General features: G+C 35.1%; 1 protein-coding gene across 5 annotated transcripts in view; it reads left to right on the top strand.

Moving 5' to 3' along the window:
- LOC104146871 (kinesin-like protein KIF2A) overlaps positions 1-23253 on the top strand; it is a 58645-nt gene that overhangs the window by 24271 nt on the left and 11121 nt on the right. For 3 of the 5 annotated variants that reach the window (XM_068926244.1, XM_068926246.1, XM_068926241.1), the window contains exons 5-16: positions 1542-1664; positions 2225-2325; positions 4686-4781; positions 5584-5638; positions 9023-9185; positions 12501-12591; positions 12729-12792; positions 13194-13285; positions 13497-13639; positions 14413-14617; positions 18021-18131; positions 23027-23094. In XM_068926244.1, the coding sequence (XP_068782345.1) occupies positions 1542-1664; positions 2225-2325; positions 4686-4781; positions 5584-5638; positions 9023-9185; positions 12501-12591; positions 12729-12792; positions 13194-13285; positions 13497-13639; positions 14413-14617; positions 18021-18131; positions 23027-23094 (1312 nt within the window). The remainder of the gene's footprint in view (positions 1-1541; positions 1665-2224; positions 2326-4685; positions 4782-5583; positions 5639-9022; positions 9186-12500; positions 12592-12728; positions 12793-13193; positions 13286-13496; positions 13640-14412; positions 14618-18020; positions 18132-23026; positions 23095-23253) is intronic. The other 2 variants (XM_068926245.1, XM_068926243.1) reach the window with 1 other exon arrangement.

Here is a 23253-nt window from a genome sequence, read left to right as displayed (position 1 = left end):
TCCAACATTATTGTTTAAATTAATGACTAGATTCCACTCCATCTGTTTAAACCTGAAAAACAAGCGGGTTTGTGTATCTTTATTTTTGTTACAAGTGTTCAGAATCTCTTCTGGAGAACCATTGAGTTCACTTTCTCCCTTCTGTCATTTGCCTCTGGAGGTGTAAACAAATTAGAAATTCATCAGGCCATTTTTTGCAAACTAATTTGATCTAAATTTGAGACATTTTATTGATGTGGTTTTCTTCTCACTTCCTGCCTTTTTATATATATATAATATGTAATATATATAATATTTTATATATATATATAAAATATATGTATATAAATATATATACACATATATTTACCTTAAACACTTTCTATTTTTGTTTTGAAAGTTTTTCTACTATTAGTATTGTATGATTACATCAAATATCCATACAAGTTGTCATTTATAGTAAATGATCTGTTTGGTATAGAATAAGCCCTGTAACTTGCATTTTAGTGGGAGCTGTACGTCTTACTATTCATACTCTACCTAAGAATTTGTTCTTTGTTGGTCTTGTAATTAAGCTTTTCTTAACATACGGTTTTGTTCAGTGTATTTAATTCATGCTGTAATCTAGATACCTTATCATATTTGGAATTGATTTGAGCATTTGTCTTGTCTATCCCATTTGATATTTTTTTCCATAGTTGTCTCCATATTGTAAACTGTACTGGCCTTTGTTTGGAATGTCATTCTTAAACTAATAATCAGAGCTATTACCTTCACCTTCATATTCCTGACAGACCTCTATAGTAATGTGTATAAGAAACTGGCCAGCTGAGGTGGAGCTGGTTGAAGCAACTCTCTGAAAAGCGGCTTAAAACATTCACCTCTACCAATGAGGCCTGCAGGCTCACTGCTCCCGCAGAATTCACTGAGAACAGACATCTCTTTGCAGCTTTAGAAACTGGCGTCTTTATTACATATAAAATCAATGTATAAGTTTAGTTAGACATATCGACTGCATATATCCCCTGTAATACAGTGTCAGAAAGGTTTGTTTCTTCCACTTGTAGATTGTGCTGCACTTCTCTGCCTTTCATTTATATCCCTCTACTCCTCCAGAAGTTGTAGGTTCAATGGGCTGGAACCATCTTGTAATTGTTAGAGAACGTGAAACAGTGGGGCCTTGTTTCTAACTAAGTTTTGGGTATTATCACAGTATAAATAAAATTTCAGTACTTCAGACTGCAGTACAGCAGATTTGCAAGTACATATTTCATTTTGTGCGCTGACTCTGTATTAAAGTATTTAAAAACATGCATGTGTGGCATTGGTACTTAATCATTCAGTTCTTTTGGTATATAACATTAGGTAAAAAAGGCTACATACTGAATGTCTTTATTAATAGACTTTCCATATATATGTTTCTTTCTCCTCCTAGTAAATTGCTGTTTCTTGAAATGGGTCTTGTTTTTATCTCATCATAACAAAGTATTTTGGAGTTGGATAAAAACAGGGAAAATGTTATTCTTTCATACCTAGATCAGCTTTGTGCTTTTCTTTGGCAGTGGTTGGTTCTGCACGTGCACGGCCTACTCAGCTTCCTGAACAGTCTTCCTCCTCACAACAGAATGGTAGTGTTTCAGATATATCTCCAGTTCAAGCTGCAAAAAAGGAATTTGGACCCCCTTGTATGTAAATCGTGTATCAAGGATTCATTCGTTCTGGGCATTACGTGTACATTCTCTTGGATTATGTTGTTGTCCATAAATGACAAATGGTCTATATATGCAGTTGTTTGTAGGCTTCCTTAAGAGGCTTTTTCAGAGTGCTGTGGCTAAACAAATGTTCAGTTTTGTCATAGTCATGCTAGCATGCTAGTTTGTGTTTCCTTTATCTTTTCTTTAACCATGGCTGCTCTTTTTTAATTTGCCTAGTTTTTCTTTGAATTCAGACCAAGAGATCACATGTATCTGTCCAAATATTTTTTGAGGGTCATTTTCCTTATATTTTTGGTTGTGTGATTATTGTCCTGTTACCATGATTTTTTCTAATTCAGTTATTTTATAAATTTTAGAAATTAAATTGTTGTAATTACTCTATACTAATACGGATCTGCTTGAAAAGTTAGTTTCTATAACTACATACATTCTAATTATTGCTGAATTAATATAGTTGAAATGTCATAGTGTAAATACTAAATTCATGCAATAAACTGAAAATATTTTTAAATTATATCATTTTCTTTAAGCACGTAGAAAGTCTAATTGTGTAAAAGAGGTTGAAAAATTGCAAGAGAAGCGTGAAAAAAGAAGGTTACAGCAGCAGGAACTTAGAGAAAAAAGAGCTCAGGTTGGTATTTTTAGCTTAGAGATGGAAAACGTATGTCAGCAAGAGAAGATGTATGCAAAGTTTTGTGCGTTTTTTCACTCTTCAGTAATTTTTCTGAACTGTTACAATCTTGAAATTAAATGTTTTCATCCTAGTATACAAGTTTGATAAATATTTTGGTGCATAGTTGTTTTGCTCTGATAGCTATTATTTTAGACATTTTTTCCCTTCTCTTTCTTGCTACAGAAGTAATTGCCTGTAATTTCTGAAATGTCTTGCCTTTCCGTAGTTATTAAAAAATCAAGTACTGGTGATAACTGTTTCTTAGGGAAGATACATTGATAAAATATAATCAAACCTGTGGCTTTTAGATAAGGTTGTTATTCTAAATGAGGTATTGCAACATTGTGATAAATTGTTCTTTCTGATCTTTGATGCTTAGTAGAAGAAGTATTTGAGACTCAGGTTTGAAGAATAATATTTTTTTCTTTAAACCTGTCTGTGCATTTTAAATTTAGCTTTGCATCATGTAGGCAACTTGGCAGTGAGTTGTTAGGAACTTTGGTGAGAGAAATGAAGTTGCTAATCCTGTGAGAAAATCTCTTAATGTTAAATGACTTTCTGTCACAGTAGTGAAAAAGCTTTAGCAAAGCTAGTAGCATAATCTCGTTGGCAGGCCTGTGTATATGGGTTAGTCTCTCTGAAGAGGTACTACCAGTCCGCTAATTATGTAAGAATTACCGTGACCAAGTAAGGCAACTTTCTTCATGGCTTAATGATGTTTCTAAGCTGACCTAGAATGATGTATGTGGAATTCATATTCTCTAATTTTCAGTCATTTAAACAGATACAAAACATTACTGTGTCTTTGTGTGAGGAACAAATATTTTTTGTTTTACATATGAAAATTCTTTGACACGGTACTACACCTAAAATTTTATTTTTTTTCACTTCCAAGAAGACTGCCTTTGTATTTGAGTGTTAAGCTTCTGTATGAGAAAGTTCTATTTGTCTTGATGATCTTTATGCATCTCTGCTTTCTGTTGCTTTGTGTGTTCTGTTGTTGTTGTGAAATACAGCAATAATTAGGCAACCGCTGTCTTCAACCAGGGAAGAGCTTTAAATAGAGTTTGAAGAATATTAGGCAAATACTTTTTCCATAGGAAGCAATACTCCTTTCTGAATTTTAGAAGGAAACATTTCAGCAGTAATACATTTTGTATGGACTTACTGTAAGTAGTTTTTAGTTCACTGTAGTCAGAGTGAAAAACTTAAAAGTGCAGTGAACTTCTAATTACCAAGGCACAATTTTATCTGAGGTGAGGATTAACCATGTCACAGATGCAGAGGCATAAGCTGGCTCTATTTCAGCTGCTTATTAACCTCCATGCAGTATTTTGTGAAAGTGCTTATGCTATTTCTACAACCAGTGGTGGTCCAGAAGTAGTTTTTGCTACTTTGTGGGGAGCTGTGCAAACGTTAATAAGGTCTGAGCACCAGAGCTGGCTATGTATGGCATGACTAGGACGTCCTGAAATTGTGTAAAATCTGACAGTACTGGGGAGCATTGGCAGGAAAGGCATTTGAGCTAAGCTGATTCTCTGCAGAATCACTCACAATGAACTCAGTTGCTCTGATTTAGCAAGACTTGCAGGGGCTCCATGCATGGCCTCTTACGTGTCTATTCAGTATGTTACGTATGGTTCCAGGTCTAGGGATGGGAGGGCCTGTGAGCCTGGGTGTAGGATATCGTGTATTCTGGGGATCACTTCAGCTCTTCTTGGAACTTCGAGTGTTGGAAGTGTGTTTCCAAGGCGTCTGAGTAACTGTAGGAATTAACTCAGGGCTAGTAGTAGGATCAACATTGTGCAGTTAACTTGGACCTAGCCGGTTGTGTTTAGAGCCGCTGGGATATTTGCACTGTATTCTGCAGTGTGTTTTGTAGTACCTGTATTAATAGAATCTATCCATTTGTCTGTTGAACTGCCTTATCTCAGATGAAGAAGAATTGCCTATCTAGTCTGTATGTTATTGCGCCATAGTTCAGGAGTATTTCTTTACTGTGAAGGTGCTCGCAAAAGGCAGTCATTTCTCTTTCTTGAGTAGACTTTTAAAGAGACCTCCGTTAAAGAGTGTTTTGTATTACATGCCAACCAAAAATATTACGTGGAAGGCATGTAATTGCTTTGCTTTGTGATCAGTTGGCCACATTATATAGGAAACAGACGTTAAACTTTCAATCAATTCATTTTTGATATTTTGGAGAAATATTAAAATCTCAGCTAATGTGTATTTTTTATAAGTTAATTTGGAAGATATTTAAAGGAATCCATTTCAGAAAAAAAAATATATATTGGAACTTGTGTTGCTTACTTTCCTAGGATGTTGATGCTACAAACCCAAATTATGAAATTATGTGCATGATAAGAGATTTCAGGGGAAGTTTGGATTATAGACCACTGACAACTGCAGATCCTGTAAGTACCTCAGGAGCTGTGAATTTTTTCATCCCTTTGTATTTCTGAGAAGTTTTTTAGTTTTTAAATGCTTGAATATACTTCAGTCTATAAATTTCAACAGTAAGTAGTTAAATGTATATTAGTATTCATTCTACCATGAGTTTATTTTTTCAGTAATTTGATGATATTGAAACTAGTGGGCGTTGAAAGTCCTAAGATATGAAATTAATAATTCCTAATTATTTTATGTCATTTAAGTATATTCTGATTAAAAAATAATACCAGCAGGTATTAAGTAATCAGCCTCTGTATTCTAGATTTTCCTGGAAGTGATGTACACACAAAACCCTTAAGCTTCTCTGAAAAACCTAGTTGAGTATAAAGATTAATATTCAGTCTTTGAAGGTGGTGAGGGCCTTTGATTTGCAGAGAAGTCAGAAGAGCAGAATTCTCAAATGACATAGATTATCTCTGTGGAAATCAATGAGATTTTTTGATCAATCGATTTCCAGCAATTGTGTATCTACACTAATAAAACTGTATTTGCTTGTTATGTTCCAAGATATATCTGGTACTCTATAGGATCAGACCCCTAGCTACAGGGAGTTTTTTTTTTTTTTTTTACTCTTCATGTATGGTTCTCCCTTTTGGGTTCTTGTTTATTGTGAAGATACAATGGGCTTTTGCAAGTTGAGGTGACTCACTGTCTTGTAAATTCCTCCTCATTTAACTGATCAGATAATTAATTGAAAAAATAGAGATAAAATATCATATAACTGAAATTAGGGTGTAATTCACTGAAAGATTCTTTTCTTTGTAGATTGATGAACACAGGATATGTGTTTGTGTACGAAAACGACCACTCAATAAAAAAGGTATGACTATAGAAGTTTTGGCAGGAATTTCTCTCTGAAAAGCTGCTTCTGATAATATTATTATTTGTATTAAGACATGTAGAAATACTGGTTATATATATGAGGATAGGTAATATGCATGAGGGAGCTAGAAAATTCATAGATTTATAGACAACCTGGGTAAAGGCTGGGTGAAAAGTAGTTTAATTTCACCATTTTATAGATGGGGAGCCAAGGCACAGAGAGACAGTGCAATTTTTTTGCAAGGTCATCGAAGATGTATTTAGTTAATCTGGGAATTAATTCACCTGGAATTTCCTGAGTAGTTTTACACTGCTTTAGGAACACCATTCTTTTTAAGCGTATTTTAACTATCCTTTAAATGATCTCCTGATCAGTGAGCGACCCAATAAAAACTTTCCACTCATTTTGTGCATATATATCTTTATAATTCCAAGTGATCTTGAGTCAAACATTGCAGGAACGATTTGGGTGCCTAAGCAGAGGTGTCTTATGACATGAGATGTACCCAAGGATGTCCAAGACATCCTCACAGGGCTGGTGGATTACAGACAAACTGGAGACTTGTATCTCCTAAGTTGCAGCTCAGGGCAGGACAAGTTACCCTAGGGCATATAAAATGGCACTAAGCAACTATTTTTAGGTACTGCTATCAGTCCCTAGTAGCTTGTTTATATATATAGGAGTATTGTTACAATGTTTTTCTTACTGTCTGCTTGCCAGACTGGAGTTTATATTCCAAAAAAAAAAAAAAAAACATTTAGGTTTTCAACTCTTATTAAATCCCAGTTTTCCCATGAGGTTCTTTACTTTCAGTGGGAAATTAGAAAATGCACTTACTTCTGAATTGGAACCTGTCTGAATTCAGCACTAAAGTAAGCTGATTTTCACTTTTAAAGATGTTTCTTTCCCCCTCTTTTTGTTATATTTTGCTTAGCTGAAGGGCTCAAAGAGCATCGCTCTGACTCTGAAACAACATAGGATGCATTTATTGTTCTTGTGCTGTCAAAAGTACACACTGGGGGATACGTCAGCAAGCATATCCAAGGGGATATGGGAGGATTGTATGGGAAAGGGAAAAGATAAATTGATGTCAGCGTGTAGTTAGTTTTCTTTTCTCTTACTTTTTCCCTCCATGTTGTTTCTTTCCTGACTCTTTTTTTCTTATACTCTGTATTTCTCCTGCCCTTTTTCTTTTATTGACCTGAAAAGAATGAATAATCTCAAAATTTGGTTAATGGAAACAATTGCGTATAACCTATGTAATAAGGGTGTTCAACGCAGATCCTGTAGTAGCTCAATATCCATTTTAGCATTATAGGTTATCTTTAATAAAATAGGGCTTAGAGATCCACTACATCTAGTGGGAAGGCCACTTCTTATCTGCACTGAAGTTAAGTGAAATTACAGTAAGTGACAGTAAGCTGTCATGAGGCATGAGTTTAGGATTCAGAAGTGGGTTTTGGTTCTGTGCAAGTTGCATATCTTAGGTATTGGTGATTTGGAGCGTATTATGAAAATAGTTCTAAGGAGTTTGTAGAAAGATGAGTGTCCCAGTGAAAAATGAGGTTGGCACTAAAGTTACTTGGCATTTTTAAGAATAAACTTTATTAAAATGGAATTAATGAAATAGTCTGTGCTGGGGAGGAACCATAGAGATAATCTAGTACCCATATAACATGTCTTTTGAAAACATACACTTAAATTGTGAAAGTTCATGAGAAACTATTTCTCATGCCACATGTTAAAATTAAAGAATAATAAAGAATTAAAGCTATCAGTGTTTAATCCCCTGAAGAGGGAGAAATACATATATGTTGTTTCCTTTATTATTACAACAATAACATATGTCAGAAACATTATTTTTCCCTTTACATGTTCTGTATTTTGGAGGAATGTGAGATGTTCAAATCATCTAATAGAAATCAGGTGTACAAATCAATTTTTGTCAGTCTTGCAAACACAAAATCATCACTGAAGTCTTTAAGTGTTATCAGCACCAGTTGTTGATTGAAAAGTGCATGGTGGGTTCAGAGACATTATTCCAAATTTTCATCCGCAAGGAACACAAGTTGCCATAACAAATAGCTGGAAGCAGGTAAATGTCTTATTCCAAGCAATCATTCAAGAAAAAACAGCTTTTGACTGCTTTAACTAAAAAGCTTTTTCTTCAAAGAGTTGACCTTCATATATCTTTTTTCACTACTGTTCTGTATTTTTTCTCTATGTTTACTGCAGAATAATTACATTTTATTTTATTGCAGTACATTTGAAATTTGATTATATAGTGACATGAATGCATACTTGTGCTGGTGTGTGATGTCATGCAATAGTAACCATGGTACTGTTTGATCAGTATGCTAACTGATGATGGATACAATTTCCATCTGATTTTATAAAGCCACGTCAAATTCTGGAATTGTATGCCTTAAGAAATTTTACATAGAAATGCAAGTAGGACACATTAGTGGTCTTGACCGTATGTACAAAGGGTCTTTATTTTTGTGCATATCATGGATCAGTGGGTTCTCTTGTGTTTTGCTGACTCGTATCTCATACAATTAGCCATAAATTGTAGTGCTGTGTAGTAATTATAACCTGGGAACTCAGTATTGAAATCGCATCTAGATGGCTTTTGTTCATTCCCAGGGATACGAAGCATCATTAGTTTTTTTTCCAGCTTTTTCTGCTTACAAGACAATTTTTAGAAAGCATTTTACTCTGAAGAAATTCTATATTAAAGACTTACAATTTTGATTCCAGTAGTAATCTACAAAGATAAATCTCTATGTAGAATACAGGCAAAATTTTTCTTTTTGAAAGCTTTGAACATTAGACTATAATTTTAAGGATTTAGGTAAGATAAAAGGAAAAATTTGTAGAATAAAAAATTTCTCATGAGGATGTTAATTTCTTGTGTTTTTAAGTTGGATGGTCCAAGTAGCAGTAAACTATAGGGTCCAGTGCCTCCAGTAGAGGAGTTATTTGTCAAAACTCAAAGCATATGGTGGTCTATAGAACAGTACGTGAACCACAGGAAAAACCTCAAATCCATTATAGAATCCATTGTATCTTATTATAGAGTATGTAACAAGCTATAATGGTAGTACTGTAATTAGTGATCTTCGTTTTTGTAATCAACTTTGGAGTACTTCTCTCTAATCTCAAACCATTGGTAGAATGATTAGGACTTTCAAAATAAAATCTCTTATATAGCGGATTGCTATCTAGGTATCAGAAGCCCAGGTCCATTGCAATGTTGTTACTTGGAGGAGCTGTGTTATCTTAGATGTTATAAGAATGTAAACAATGACAAAATATAAAAAATGATGTGTTGCTAGTTAAATATATATTTTTTATATATATATTTCACTTATTTTATAGAAACTTTAATGAAAGACCTTGATGTAATAACAATTCCTAGTAAAGATGTTGTGATGGTACATGAACCAAAACAAAAGGTGGATTTAACAAGGTACCTAGAAAACCAAACTTTTCGTTTTGATTATGCCTTTGATGACACGGCTCCTAATGAAATGGTTTACAGGTATGTGTATATAATTTTTTTTGTGAACCTTTTTTCTCATTTATCTCCCTGTCAATAACTGTGGGCTTACCTTGGTCATGGACTTTACTCCTGTTCTCTGTGTAACCAGATAATATATTGGTGCACCCATACTTTTGCCTGTGTATTTTTGATTTAACTGTATTTATACTGGATTTTTCATCTGCATCTTCATCTCCGCTTGCATTGACCATGCAGGTCTCAATCCAAGCCCTGCCTTTCCAGACTCTAGCATATATTGTTTGCCTTCTCAACTACTGAATTTTTGAATAGCTTCATTGGCTCTCCATTTTACTCAGGGTTATTGAGTTATTAATTTGTATCCATGCAGCACCTGAGGCACTAATTACTGTTTCTGATCTTCTAGAAACTTAGAATGAAAGGACAGTCTGAGCCTCAAAGAGCTTGCAATTTGAATATAAGCTAGGGAGAACCGATGGAAACAAATCAGAAGAGGGTGGGGAAAAAGTACAGAGAGGGGCGGCTGTGTTTACTGTGTAGCATATCACTGAGATACTTGAGCTGGTTTGGCTGTTGGAAACAATCTAGCTGATGTAACACAGAGGTACAGGGGAGGTAACTGATCTTGCTCAAAAAGCTATATCTTTCTGATTTAAAGAAACAACAACAAAGACAGCCCCAAGGTATTTGGATCTCCATTTTCTCCTTTATTATTCTGTTTCATTCCCGCAGTTGGCACAGACTAATGCACACAGTGCTTTTAAAGTAGTCCGCCAAGTATTGAGTTAACTTGTTTAGAACTAGCTCTTTATCTGTGTGCTACAAGTCAGTAAATAGATAACAATAACGGGGAAGTATAAGACAGAATTATAATCTTGGTACACAGTTTACATGCTGTGATGTTTTTTGTGAGGAATATTGACTGAGAAAGGAATTTGATGGAAGATAACTTTCCTTATGTTTGGGAAGTGCTTCCCATAACCTTAAAGAGGAATAGAAGAGAAACTTTTTTTTTTTTTTTTTAAATCCAACAGCTAGGAAGTGAAAGTCGATGTTGTGTCCTGATAGTTGCTGGATGCTATCGTTCTGTCTGTGGATAAGAGACAATGCATAGTGAAAGAATTATAAGAAGTCCTTGAAAATGAAAACTGGTATCTTATGCTTAATATAATTAGGAGGGGGAAGATAGCAAAAGAAAACTCTGTTTAGCCTGTTAGTTTAGAAGTCTTTCGTAAGTGTAAACTTCAGCAAAATTATGCCCTTGGAGATTTCTTTCTTTAATGTTTGTCTACTGCTAGCATCTTTTCTTTCCCAATGCAGAAAATTTGTGGGAGAGCCAGCTAGCTGGCGATGTGTGCCTTTTGGAGTAGTTTTCTTCCTGCTTAACAACCAATCTTTTTAATCTCCATCCTTCTTATTATTCCTCATTTATATTTGCAAACATAGTGATTAACTGTGAAAGGTGTTTTTTGGCATACAAGTTTATTATAATTTTGGATTGAGTTTCTTCTGGATGATTTTTTTTGATTGCATAATAAGTTAGTGGTAATACAGGAAAATATTGAAAGATGCTTGTATTCACACTGAAAGAGTAAATCTCAAGTCTGTGTAGTAGTACAGGCTTCTTTCTTCTCCCATATATGACACAATGATGATTTTTAAATGAAGGATAATCCATTTCAAGTCCTCCTGTACTAGAAGGATTAAGAGCAAGATAGGTACCATAGTACACTCTCACCAGAATTTCAGGGTCACAGTGAAAAAAATTGTGTGAGAAGTTATTTCAGTTTTCTTCAGCGTGCTAAAATGCTGTTCCTCAGTTTGGCAGGGAGAAATGTTCTGCCACCCCCCCCTTTTTTTCATTCCTTTTTTTTTTTTCTTAAGCTATGTTGTAAGTATATCTGAATCCATGAGCCACAACAGTGAGTTGCAAGTTTTCTTTAGTATTAAAAAAACAAATACCAGTTTGAACTGATATATCTTTTGAATTTGAAAGTGAACCACAATTTATATTTCTGAAAGATCAATATTATAATTTCCTTAGTAGAAGGAAAGTTGGAATGTTTTGATTTGGTACCATTTGGAGTTCTATAATGCCCTATCAAACCTTTTATAGGTATACTTGTATTTTGCCTTATTTTAAATAGATATAATTAAGTCCCTGTGTTATAAACCAGCAAAATGTCTCTGTTTAATTGGGTTCAAAGGGATTTAATGGCATGTGCTTCTCTAAGTGAATAGATTGCTTGAAATTTATTTTTTAAATATAAAAAGAACCAGTAGATATTTATGGAGAAATATCCTCTTGAGGAAAAGGAAATTAAAAAAAAAAAAAGGAAATAAATATTTGGAAGGGGAAAAAAAGGGAAATACTCTGGCTGATCAGGAAGTATATGGTACATTTTTCATGAAAATTGATGATTCAGTTAAACTTACATTTTGCGTAAGCCTTGGTAGCTTAGTGGCCCAGTGTTTCCCATAGTATACCTGTAAGTGATCTTGTGTTTATTCTAAAGTGGAATGAAACGAAGTTGTAACACCTCAGTTCTTTTCTAAACAATCATTCTTGTTTCTGTCATTAAACATATATTGCATGTAAACATCTGGAGGAGGTTTAAAAGGGATTGTTGACGCATCCTCCATTGAGGTTACCCTTTGCTTTTGGAGATTGTAATGAAATAGTGGTGATAAGCAGCTGGAGCAGGAGCAATAGGTGTACATCTTTTTTTAAGTATAAGTTTAATATAAAATTTTACTCCGGGATTTTCTAACACATCAAATAATCCTTCAGGAGTCACTGTATTTTCCCTTTCTTAGGAGCTGGGGTATATATTTTCTTGAGCGTTTTCTCAGTGTGTGTACGTTCTCAAAGTATTAAGAAGTGTGCTGCTGTTTTGGCCAATTACTTCCTCGAGTAAGTCTTGGAAGCTGAGTTGAAAAGTAGAAGAATTTCTGTGTTAGCAAAACCTAAGCTTTTTTCTATCCTACTGTCCTACTTCTGTGTCTTTTAATGCTATGTTTAGGTGGCTGCAAACTCCATGTAGTTAGCAGTGCTATGTTGCATCATTAAAGCAAGGATTTTTTTTTCTCTGGGTTTAACAGATAATAATGTTGTTTTAAAATAAATGGGGCGATTTTGTAGCTTTTTTTTGGTTGTTTAGGGTATTTTAATGGTTTGGAACAAATAGCTTCTAGTTCAGGAAGTAATTGGGAGATGTTCTGTGGGCTCTCAAAGTACAGAACGAGTTTTGTCACTTACGGCCTTAAAATGTACAGGGGCCTTCTGGCAGTGGTATCTTAAAGCTTCTTACGTACTGGGTTTTTTTTGCATTTAAGGTTTACAGCGCGACCATTAGTAGAGACGATATTTGAAAGGGGAATGGCCACATGTTTTGCGTATGGGCAAACAGGCAGCGGAAAAACCCATGTAAGTTTTTCTTCTACACATCAACAGCACATTTCTTTTTATGTATAATATACACTTAACTAGATGACTTGTAATAAGTAACAAATATATAAGTTACAATTCTGTGTATTTTTGGTGTTTTTTGTTTTTTAATTTAGACTATGGGTGGTGACTTTTCAGGAAAGAACCAAGATTGTTCTAAAGGAATATATGCACTTGCAGGTGAGTGACTATGATTTTCAGCTTTTTGCAAATTAGCTGGAGTCAATAAGTTTTCTGCTTCCTGTTGTATAAATACAAGGCCTTCATATGTTGCATTGCAGGTGCTTTGGTAGCATCAAAAGTAGTTCTTAAATGCAAAGTCTTTATTCTGGTATATGTAGATTACTTAGAAAGTATAAGAAGTGTAACTGATGAATAAGGGAGTTTACAATTTTAGGGTCTTCTGTATCTTGTAATATATTCAGTTTTAACTGCAGTGTTTTAGACTTGGTTGACTGACCCTACCAGCTTTACCTGCAAAATATGAAGGATGCTGTAAAATAGGGTATTATGCATTAATGAGCCTTTACTAAGTGAAAATACATAACTGATTTCTTTGTATGTTGGAAATGTATTCACAGCTCGAGATGTGTTTTTAATGCTAAAGAAGCCAAATTATAAGAAGTTAGAACTTCAAGTATATGCAACATTTTTTGAGATCTATAGTGGTAAGGTAAGTACTTGACCTTTTTTTGAGGAAGGGGAAATTTCTCTTTTGCAAAGAAGGGTTGTAAGCACGTTGTATAAAAGCATTTTCTTTCTGTGCTTTCCATTCAGGTATTTGGATGGAATGCTTTACGTGTTTTGATATGGGATTTGAAATAAAAGGAGTTAAAGCTCCTTTGCTTTAACTGTTCCGTTTCTTTTTCCCCCTCCTCCCTAAGGTTTTTGACTTGTTGAACAGGAAGACAAAATTAAGAGTGTTAGAAGATGGTAAACAGCAAGTTCAGGTGGTGGGATTACAGGAACGGGAAGTCAAATGTGTTGAAGATGTTTTGAAGCTTATTGAAATAGGCAACAGCTGCAGGTATCTCCCATGCCTTCCACCAGTTTTTCATTGTAAATCAGAGAGTCAGAACATCTCTTTCAAATTTTTTGTGTTTCTTTATAGTGATGGCATTTTAATATGCAGGGGGTTTTTGATGATGTTGGCTGGAAGTAAGGAATCTGCTTGCCTTTTAAATACAGATAGTTCAGAGTTGCTCTGCCTCCTCCTAGAGAGAAATAAGAGCTGATTTTTCTGCAGTGTATGAACTCCATGCATTTATGTAACCAGCTTACGGACCTAACTTCACATCATTAATAATCTGGAATTCTGCCAGATTCTTAGTTCTAAAAGGCAGCATGCCTTGGTATATAGCGGCAGAGGTTAAGTGTAATATTTTTACTTTTTGTTAAAACCTAACTTCATTGTTTTTAAAATTTGGTCTTTCACATAGACTGCTGCCTTCTCAGATAAAAATGCAGTCAGCAGTTTACATGTGAACTGTCTGATAGCCTGAAATATTTGAAGATCTGATTATTCTTGCTTTTAAGAGAAAGGTAAAACACTATTAATCTTCCATTTCAGTTTGAAGAGATGGAAAAATAGGTATAATTGTGCTATGTGCATCATATTATTGCAGTACATATCTGTAGTGTTCAGAAGTATGTTAGACAGACTGTCAACACATATAAGAATATAGAGGACTTTGCCCTGGAAAAAGTAACGTTCTAAGGGTAGCGTATTTAACGCGTATGGTCCTTCACGTCTTCCAAGTAGTATTCATATGTCCTTCCCTTCTTTCCTTTTATTTAAAGGACATCTGGTCAAACATCTGCAAATGCGCACTCATCTCGAAGCCATGCAGTGTTTCAGATTATTCTCAGAAGGAAAGGGAAATTGCATGGTAAATTTTCTCTGATTGATTTGGCTGGGAATGAGAGAGGAGCAGATACTTCCAGTGCAGACAGGCAGACACGACTGGAAGGTGCTGAAATTAACAAGAGCCTTTTAGCACTCAAGGTAACTGAAATGTTTTGATTTGTCTCTGAGTAGGTGGAAACCTTCTTCATATAATAGCAATGACTATTAAAATGAGTGTTTTCACAGGCATTGCTTGTCTGCATTGTCTACTGATGTGGCAGGTAAAGTAACATATTGATTTTCCTCTAAATGCCTGGAAGTACACTTCGTAATTGCCTAGTAGAAACATTGCAGAAACATTGTGCTGTCAACTTTCATGTAGCTTAAAAACACACACACACATGCGTGCACGTGCGCGCACACACAGTAATTGATATGAAGACTTTTCTGTTATATGCCTATAATGGGAGGAGAGATGACTGACTTTGTTACTCAAGGTCTGAAATACTAACTGGAACTATTCTTATTGATCTCAATATATTGGGTTTTTTAAAACAGATTAAAATAAAATTTACCTTTACAGCATGTTTGTTTACCACTGTCTCTCAGTATTTTCTAAATAATTCACTAAAGAAGAAAACAACACAATATATCCAGAAAGAACGGACAAACAGATTAAAATAACCCTTGACAGTTGGAATCCATTTCTTACTACTGTGTATAGCAAATCATCTTACCTGATACAGTCGCTTCACAGGTTTTCATACGTTAATCCATACATTAATCTCATACATGAATTTGATAACAAGAGAGTTAACAAATATTATTTCAATATTCAAATACTTTTTTGTCTTGTGTTCTATAATGTTCTAAAGAGATCCAGTCTAAATAAGGCAAGTCATTTTTGGTCTCAACTGTAGAAACAATTTTCAATGTCCCAAAATTTCTCCTTGTTGTTGCTGAGCTTTGCTTAGGTTAACTTCTCGCTGCGCTAGTGTTGTGATTTTGTATAAAGAATCTAAACCCCAAATCATTATGCCTACTCTTTTATACCCAACATAAACTTGGGAGAAGACTTGTATCTGCCTGTAACTGGATCTCACAAAACACCACAAAATTGTAACGTATCATTACAGAATTTTATGGCTTGTTGAAAAATTGGTAGCAACAATTCCAAAACTGCAGTTTGTTTTGCTTTAGCATCAAAATAAGTAATGCAGGCAATATTTTTGAATCTCTCAATTATTTTCAAATGTGATTGAATAAAACTGTTTTGGTTTTGCTTTGTTAATTTGCTTGCAGCTTTTGTACTGCCTAGTGCCTTTGATACAATACCCATACAACATATATAGTTAATTTTAATATAACTTATCTTTTTGATAATAGTGAAAAGTTCTGCTGCTGCCATACTGGTGGTTGTGATCTAAATTATGTTAATTATGTGGGGAAGGGGAAATAAAAATAAGTTGAGGTCTTCCAGAGTTCTAAACAGCAGTACAATAACACATATCTCTTTCTTAATGAAATATCAATTCTTCATTTTTCATTTATCTCCAGACACATTATGCAGCTTCTCCATTTGTAGTCAAGATCCTTGAAGTTATTAATTATCAAGTTTAAATTAAGTTAGTATGTTCTGAAGGGTGGTCTTTGGTGCTAACACAAGATTTGCTATTGGCATGCTGATAACAGTCCCTATGTTAAATGTTTTAACCCCTTCATATTTTTGGAATAAGAAGTTAATTCTGTAATGTCTCTACATGGAAGCAGTGTGGTCGTTTTATTCCTGGTTTTCTGAGCTGCGATGAAGAGCAAAAACGGTTAAAAACTCCATTAATTTAGAAGCTGGCAGCGCCCTCCTATAATCCTCTTAAGCAAACAATACAATTCTAATTTTTCAAAAGTGAGCAAACTAAAAATCGTTACAGTAAATTAAAATATTTTAATTAAATTTGTTGGTTGCCATATCAGTAATTAAATATATACATTTGTTACTGTTTTTAGTTTGTGATGTCACTTCTTGAAAATCTGTTGCCCCTTTCCTGTCTAGTCTGCTTTTCTCCGTAAGTAAGTATAGTAGCAGCATACCAGTGAATTCAAAAATTTCAAGGAATGCACTGCCTTGCTCACCTTTGAGTCCTTTTTAGCATTTGCATGTGAAATTCACATTCAACAAGCTTCAGTCTTTCTGTTTGTCTGAGCTGTGTCCATTCTATAAAGTTCAGCTAGTGAATTTTTAAATGATCCCTTGAGTTTAAGCCTACTTGCCCTTGTATTTGTTCTCTATCATTTCAGTTTCACTCTTGAGCCCTTTTTAGTTCTGTTTTATGCTGTTTCACAATTGCAGTGCTTTCTTGGATTATCAGCCTGTAGTTCCTAGCCTGGCTCTTGAAAGAAGCTGTTTCTAGGAAATTTCAAAAGGCCACAAGGATACGGCTGCAACTGGAGGAGCAGTTGAACTGTTTTAGAACTATATATGTAACACCGAAGCACTCCACTAAAAGTCCTACTAAAATAAAAGCTAATCTGAACAGCTCTTGATGTATAGTTGTAAAAAGTTTGACGAAACTCTGTAAGTAGACTTGTGTTAAAACTGTACCAAGGAAACCATACATCAGAAGAGATGCCTGGACAGAAAGTATTAAGGCAAAGCCAGAAACAGGAATTAATGACCAAAATATGACAGTAACAACAACAACAAAAGAGAAATTTAAATTTAAACTTGTTTGTGTATAAGAAGTAATTTTTTTAGCTGACAAGAGATGTCTTAGTGGGTAGAAGTGATGTTTAGATTAATATGATCTTAGTTTGCACTGTTGTACTTAGCTGCTCTATACGAATTTCATAATGTTTACTTCTGTACAGTATTTCTCCCTGGAACTCTCCAACCAGTTGCAAATATTAGTTTAGCCTCATACCCTTCTTGTGAGTGCAAGAGGAGGCATCATCCCTACTTTTCACATGAGCAATATCTTAAAACAGGGAATGACTTATGTTTTCAAGCGTCTTCTGACTTTGAGTATATGAATATGCAGCTATACTAACTACATTTTTGAGCTGTGGCAGCTTTTAGAAAGTTTAGGCATCAGTGTTTTCTTCTGAGCTGTAAAGAAAGTCAGTGGGAGACCCAGCAAGCAAATCTACTGCTTTTAATTGATATTTTTAACATGTCTCACTGACCACGCTTCTTCTGTTGGTGGAGGCTGTACATCATTCAGGCTTTTGCAGCTGATAATCAGAAATTATTGTTAGCCTGGAGGTTTAGTATCAACACTGAATTTGTTGTTGTTGTTGTTAGATACAATAAGCATAAACATTTTGATGAGATTCAGACAGTTTTTGGTCTACTAAATCTCGTACGGGTTCCTAGTTTTGCACTGAACTTAATGAGATACAGAAGCCTAACACTTCCTGAATCCAAGTTTTAGTGGTAAATTTGAGCGATATCTTAAGGACAACAAGATAGCCAGGGCTTATATTTTCTGAATTTGGGTTGCATTTGTATTATTTATTTTTTCATTGTAATGAGGTGAATAACTACAAACCCATTTTTTTTTTTCAGGAGTGCATTAGAGCCTTAGGCCGAAATAAACCTCATACACCATTCAGAGCAAGTAAACTTACTCAGGTGCTAAGAGATTCATTCATAGGAGAGAACTCCCGTACCTGTATGGTAAGTTTGCTTAGTTAAATGTATATTTTAGTAACATTTATAAAGAGAAAAAAGGCTAGGAATTTAGGCTCTTAGGCTTCGAATTGTCTGCTTGCTCTTGGCAACATGGTAGGCTTCAGTTTATCCATTGATTGACATTGTATTTGGAGTAAGTCTTACAGCAGAAACATTCCAGATAACTTGCTCCTCTTTTATTCTTTTTATTGGCCTGTCTTATTGTTTGTTCTAGTGGCTGCTTGAGGGCTGTTTGTTTTTTGTTTTTTGGTTTTTTTTTTGAAAGATATCTTAATTATATTAGAGTTTTGGCTGTTGAATCAGAGTTTTGGGAAAGGCTGTGTAAACTGGAAGTATACTGGTGAGGGTATGATCTTTAAATGACAGTGGCAAATTTAGAGTTGGTAGCAAAGACACCAGAATATGCTAAAGGCTACTAAGGTGAGGAGTAGTTGGAACAGATGGGATGAATAGTTGTGTATTGTATAAATGTGTATTTGCATCCGTCTGAAAAGCGAAATTCTTCTGTCAGATGGCGGAAAGGACCTATAAAAGCGCTAGTTTTCAAGTGGTTTTATTTGTACATTTCTTAACATTTCTCCTTATGGAAATGCAAAATCTCTGTAGCGAACAGCATCCGTTGGACTTGTTTGCGTTTGTTACCTTTTACAAATTCCTTGGAATTAGTCTAGGAGCCACAGAAGTCTGTAGACCACAGCTTGAAAACCACTGGGTTAGGGCAGCCTAATCTTCTGTTTAGCTGTTAAGTATAGTCCTTATTTGAAAATGATGGTAAAATTGCATTTTTGATTAATCTTTTATTCTCCTTTAGTACTGTGGTTGGTGGTCCTTCAGTTTCCTCATGAAAATGTAGGATTGTTTTCTTCCCATTGAGATAAAACTTTACAAATGCTGTTGTGGATCAAAGAGCTAAACTGTGCGTCTCTGGCAGATGGATCCATGCTACTGAAAAAGATGTGGAGAGTTAGCCTGTCTGGAATTGCTCTTTGTAAATACAAGTATCAACACTTGTATTCATAATTTATGTGAATAATTTATAAAGTTCTCACCATCACCCGTTCTAATAAAATGTCTCTGGTTTTGTGAAGCTTTTTTATTTAATTATTCCTCTTCTTAGTTGTCACAACTGTCTTAGTTGTCCTTGGTTGTTTAAATGCACTTAAGAGTGCCATCAAGAATAATCCATGATAAGTTATCCTGGTGTTTAGTTCCAAATAAGGCTTTTTTTTCCTTTATTGTACATTTAATATAGTACTGAATTAAGGAAGAAAGATCCCTTCTGAAAGTGAGTGGAAATATGCCTGAATTATTCTTAATTTTTTCACTCACATGACTACAATCACTTTACAAGAATAAGAAAATCCTCTCATTTTGAGGCGTTACTTTCAGGCTCGTTCTTCCTATTATTTTTTTCATGCAGTTTCTCAGTAATAGGAGCATTTGTGGTATTCTGCTTTTAGTGGGTAAATTCAATTTTTATCAATAATTTTGTTAGTGAAGTTTTTTCTCAAGATACTGATTTGGAGAAAAAGACTCATACAATTACGGTTTACACTGAGTTATGGTTGAAAGACAGGAAGAAGGAAAGGATGGAAAGAAAAGGAGGGAGGGAAGGAAAGAAAAGAAGGCCACTATACATTTGTATGATTACTTAAATTGAGTTCTCACATTTGTAGCACTTGTGCCTGCAATAGCTGGATGCAGAAAGAAGCTCCCTGTCTAGAGATGTGCCTGGTTTCTGAGCAGTATATATTGAACTGAGGGAAGGGCAGGAGAGACCTTCGACGAGATTTATCTCCAGTCCTCTCTGGTTCCCTGGAAAGAGGGGAAGGAGTTCTGCCCTCTGGCGCTCATGTGCTGGGAGCGGTGGATCCTGATCATTATTAGGAGCTTCATCTGTCTTCTGGGTCTTCCTTTTGCCCCTTTTATCAAGGCAATTTATTTGGCCTTCCATTGTGGTAGTTACAGTTGTCTCTTTGTCAGGGTGTGCCTGGCTTTTAGGCATGTTCGTGTTTAGGTTTTATATAATATGCTGGCAAAATGTGAAGAATGTGCAATGCAAGAAAATGGCAAACCTTTATGGCTTATAATTGCTAGAGCTGAGTAGTATTTCGTTGAATTAAAAGAGTATTTATCCTGCAGGTGCTTAATTGCAGCAGAGCCATTTAATTAACTGTGATGTTTGGAACTTCTAAAAAAGGTTGCAAACTAGTTTAATAATTAGTTTCATTGCAGATTTCTACAGTTTGCTGCAGAGATCACTGCTATATTGTCTAGAATAGTATCTGTTTTATAAGAGGTGAATTACAGCATGGAGGAACTTTTCAGGTACATTACTGTTACGACTGTTAAAAGGTAGCATGTAGATAATGGTAGTGTTTCCTCCAAATATTTTAGCCTATTACAGGCAACATAAAGAGATTGCCGCATAGAAATATTACTCAATTAGAGAATATTGTTTATTCAACAAGTAGATAATTCATTGAAATTGGACCCCTTTTAAGATGCTGCAGTCCACTAGCAGTGGGAAAACATTTATTATAAAGGGATTCCTTAGCAGTAGGAAGCTCTGATACAGTGTTCTAATGTGCTGTTAGAAAGATATTTTGCAAATAGGTTTTTCAATACAGAAAGCATATAAAATGATGTATTAAGAACTTGTTGTGCATTTAACTTTCTAACAGATTCTTGAAGTGTACTGGTATAAAATATCTTTTGGGTGTTTTTCACTTGCTTTCTGACATAAAAATCTTTTAAGTGGAATGTTTCAGTCAAAAACATTCTTTTGTAATTGCTACACTTAATTCTTACCTGATTTTTTGCCTTTTATAGTTGACTGACTTTCTGTTACAATTTTAAAAGTTGCATCTTTGGGGATGGAGTGTTCGCCTCTGCACGTAAGATTAAAATAAGGTTAAGGGAGAAATTAAATTTTTGAAAATAACTTCCATGTGGACAGTTAGGAATAGGATCTGTTTCATTCTAAAAAGCTCCAGAGACATTCAATCAGCATAAATACCATGTTTTGGATTTTCTTATCTGTTGCAATTTCTCTAAAGCTCCTGTCCTTAAATAGTTTCAAGGACAATTTTGGTTGCTCTAAAGAATTACGTAATAGGTAGTCACGCCATGAAATTTGGAAATTCACTGTAGTATGAATTATATCTTTTTCTTTTTTCACTAATGTATCGTCAGCTGAAATCTGCAAGGTAGCTACATAAAATAGTTTTTTTTATTTTTAAATAGTACCATACTGTTGACCTGCTGCATTGGTTGCAGTTTCAGACCCCTCAGTCCTCCAGGCTGGGAGTTGGAACTTGGAGACTTCCGTGTCCCAAAAGGGACAGTGTTCCCACTATGTTGGCTAATAAGCAATATAGGCACATTCAGATTAAAAAGCATGGAAAGCGTTGGTCTTAAAGACACTCTTGACCATAAGTGGTGCTGCTTTTTCCATCCTTCTCATTTGGAATTTTGAATTAGGACACGAGCCAAGGAGAGGTTGCAGGTCTCCTGTCCGTTTTGTCTGTGGGTTGTTGGGGCACAAGGGCATGTGTTTTAGTAGACATTGCTATTCAACAGACTAAGTCGTGTGCACAGGGTTCTTAACGCCCTTGAGGAGGTATCCATGCAGCAGACAACACACTGAATGTCATTTTCCTATAGCAACTGTTCCTTATGTGCTTGGAGAAGTTGGAAAACCGCCCTGATGTTATGACAGTTGCCATGTGTCGTGTACTTTGAACATTAAACCGATGGAAGAGATTCATGAGATGCACCTTTCACATAACAGTGACTCTGGAAGGATTTTAGGAACGTGTAGATTTTGTTGAAATCTTTATAAAGAAACATGCAATCAGATGATTATTTTAAATCTATATTTCTTCTTGTTTTCATTAGTAATTGGTGCCTACCGGTATTAGAGGTTTAAACTTAGTATATGTGGTAGCAGGCTCTTGAGACTTTCTAACCCCCTCCCACCCCATATTTTTCCTTTCTCCCCAGTAGGAGAAATTCTTCTCAGGATGACTACCTCTGCTCTTGTACAGTAATGTCAGCAGCAGGATGAAACAGAAGACCAGGATTATCTAATCTCCGTCAGTTTCAATCTCGTGATGCTGTGCAGCCAGAAAAAAATGTTAGTGTGTAGGATCATAGAGGTGGTTGTCCTGGGTAGTGCCTTTATGGCTCTTCTGAAGGGAGCACAGATGAAAAAATTGGACTACTGAGAGAAGCTAGGACAAATAATGATGCCACTGTTACCTGATCACAGTTGTTTTTTTTGCTGAATGCTGAAAAGAAGGTGAGATCTTCAGGGATTTTATTTAACTGGAAAAGGAAAGACTGATAGACTCCAGATATGTTTAATATTTAGTTACCTATCAAGTATTTTTTACAGATAATTTCCAGTTCAGGAGAAAAAGTCTTTGTTCAGGAAAATACTTAAACACATGCTTAACTTTAATGTTCGTAAGTACTGTTTTGGACTGTGGCCAAAGTAGATCTCTTAAATCAGCATGAAGTATGCTTGAATGGAGAAGAGCTTTCAAAGATTGTTTCCAGGATCTATTAGAATTATTTTCTACTGAGTTGCATATTTCCCTTTTTGAGGGGTCTTATTTTTTCAATTAGAGTTTGGCACTTACAAAGTATGTTACCAAGGCTGTCAGATGGGGGAAATTGACTGAAGTTTCCCTCCATTCTTGATACTTTGGGTGTGGTTAAAAAAATTAAACTGAAGCTTTGACTTGACATATCTCTTCTTGAGATGTCATTGTAGTAGAACATCTGTAGAAGATCTCATATGAAATTGGAGATAAATTCATCTACCCGTTCATCTCTACAAAATGAGTTATTAACTTGTGGCTTGTTTTCTCCAGATTGCTACAATTTCTCCAGGAATGGCATCGTGTGAAAACACTCTAAATACATTGAGATACGCAAATAGGTATGGGAATTACTATTGCTTATAGCTATACTGGCTGTTGATCTCTGAAATTTGGACTACTGTTGCTCCATGATGTATAATTATTTTAGCTACCTCAGTGATTTTAGTGTACTTACAGTGAGCTCATAAAATTGAGATCCAAAGACTCATCTGGGCACA

This window comes from Struthio camelus, chromosome W (genome assembly GCF_040807025.1).
Source record: "Struthio camelus isolate bStrCam1 chromosome W, bStrCam1.hap1, whole genome shotgun sequence".
Taxonomy (NCBI): Eukaryota; Metazoa; Chordata; class Aves; order Struthioniformes; family Struthionidae; genus Struthio; species Struthio camelus.
Note: the sequence above shows the minus strand (reverse complement) of the source record. Positions and strands in the feature narration are given on the sequence as shown.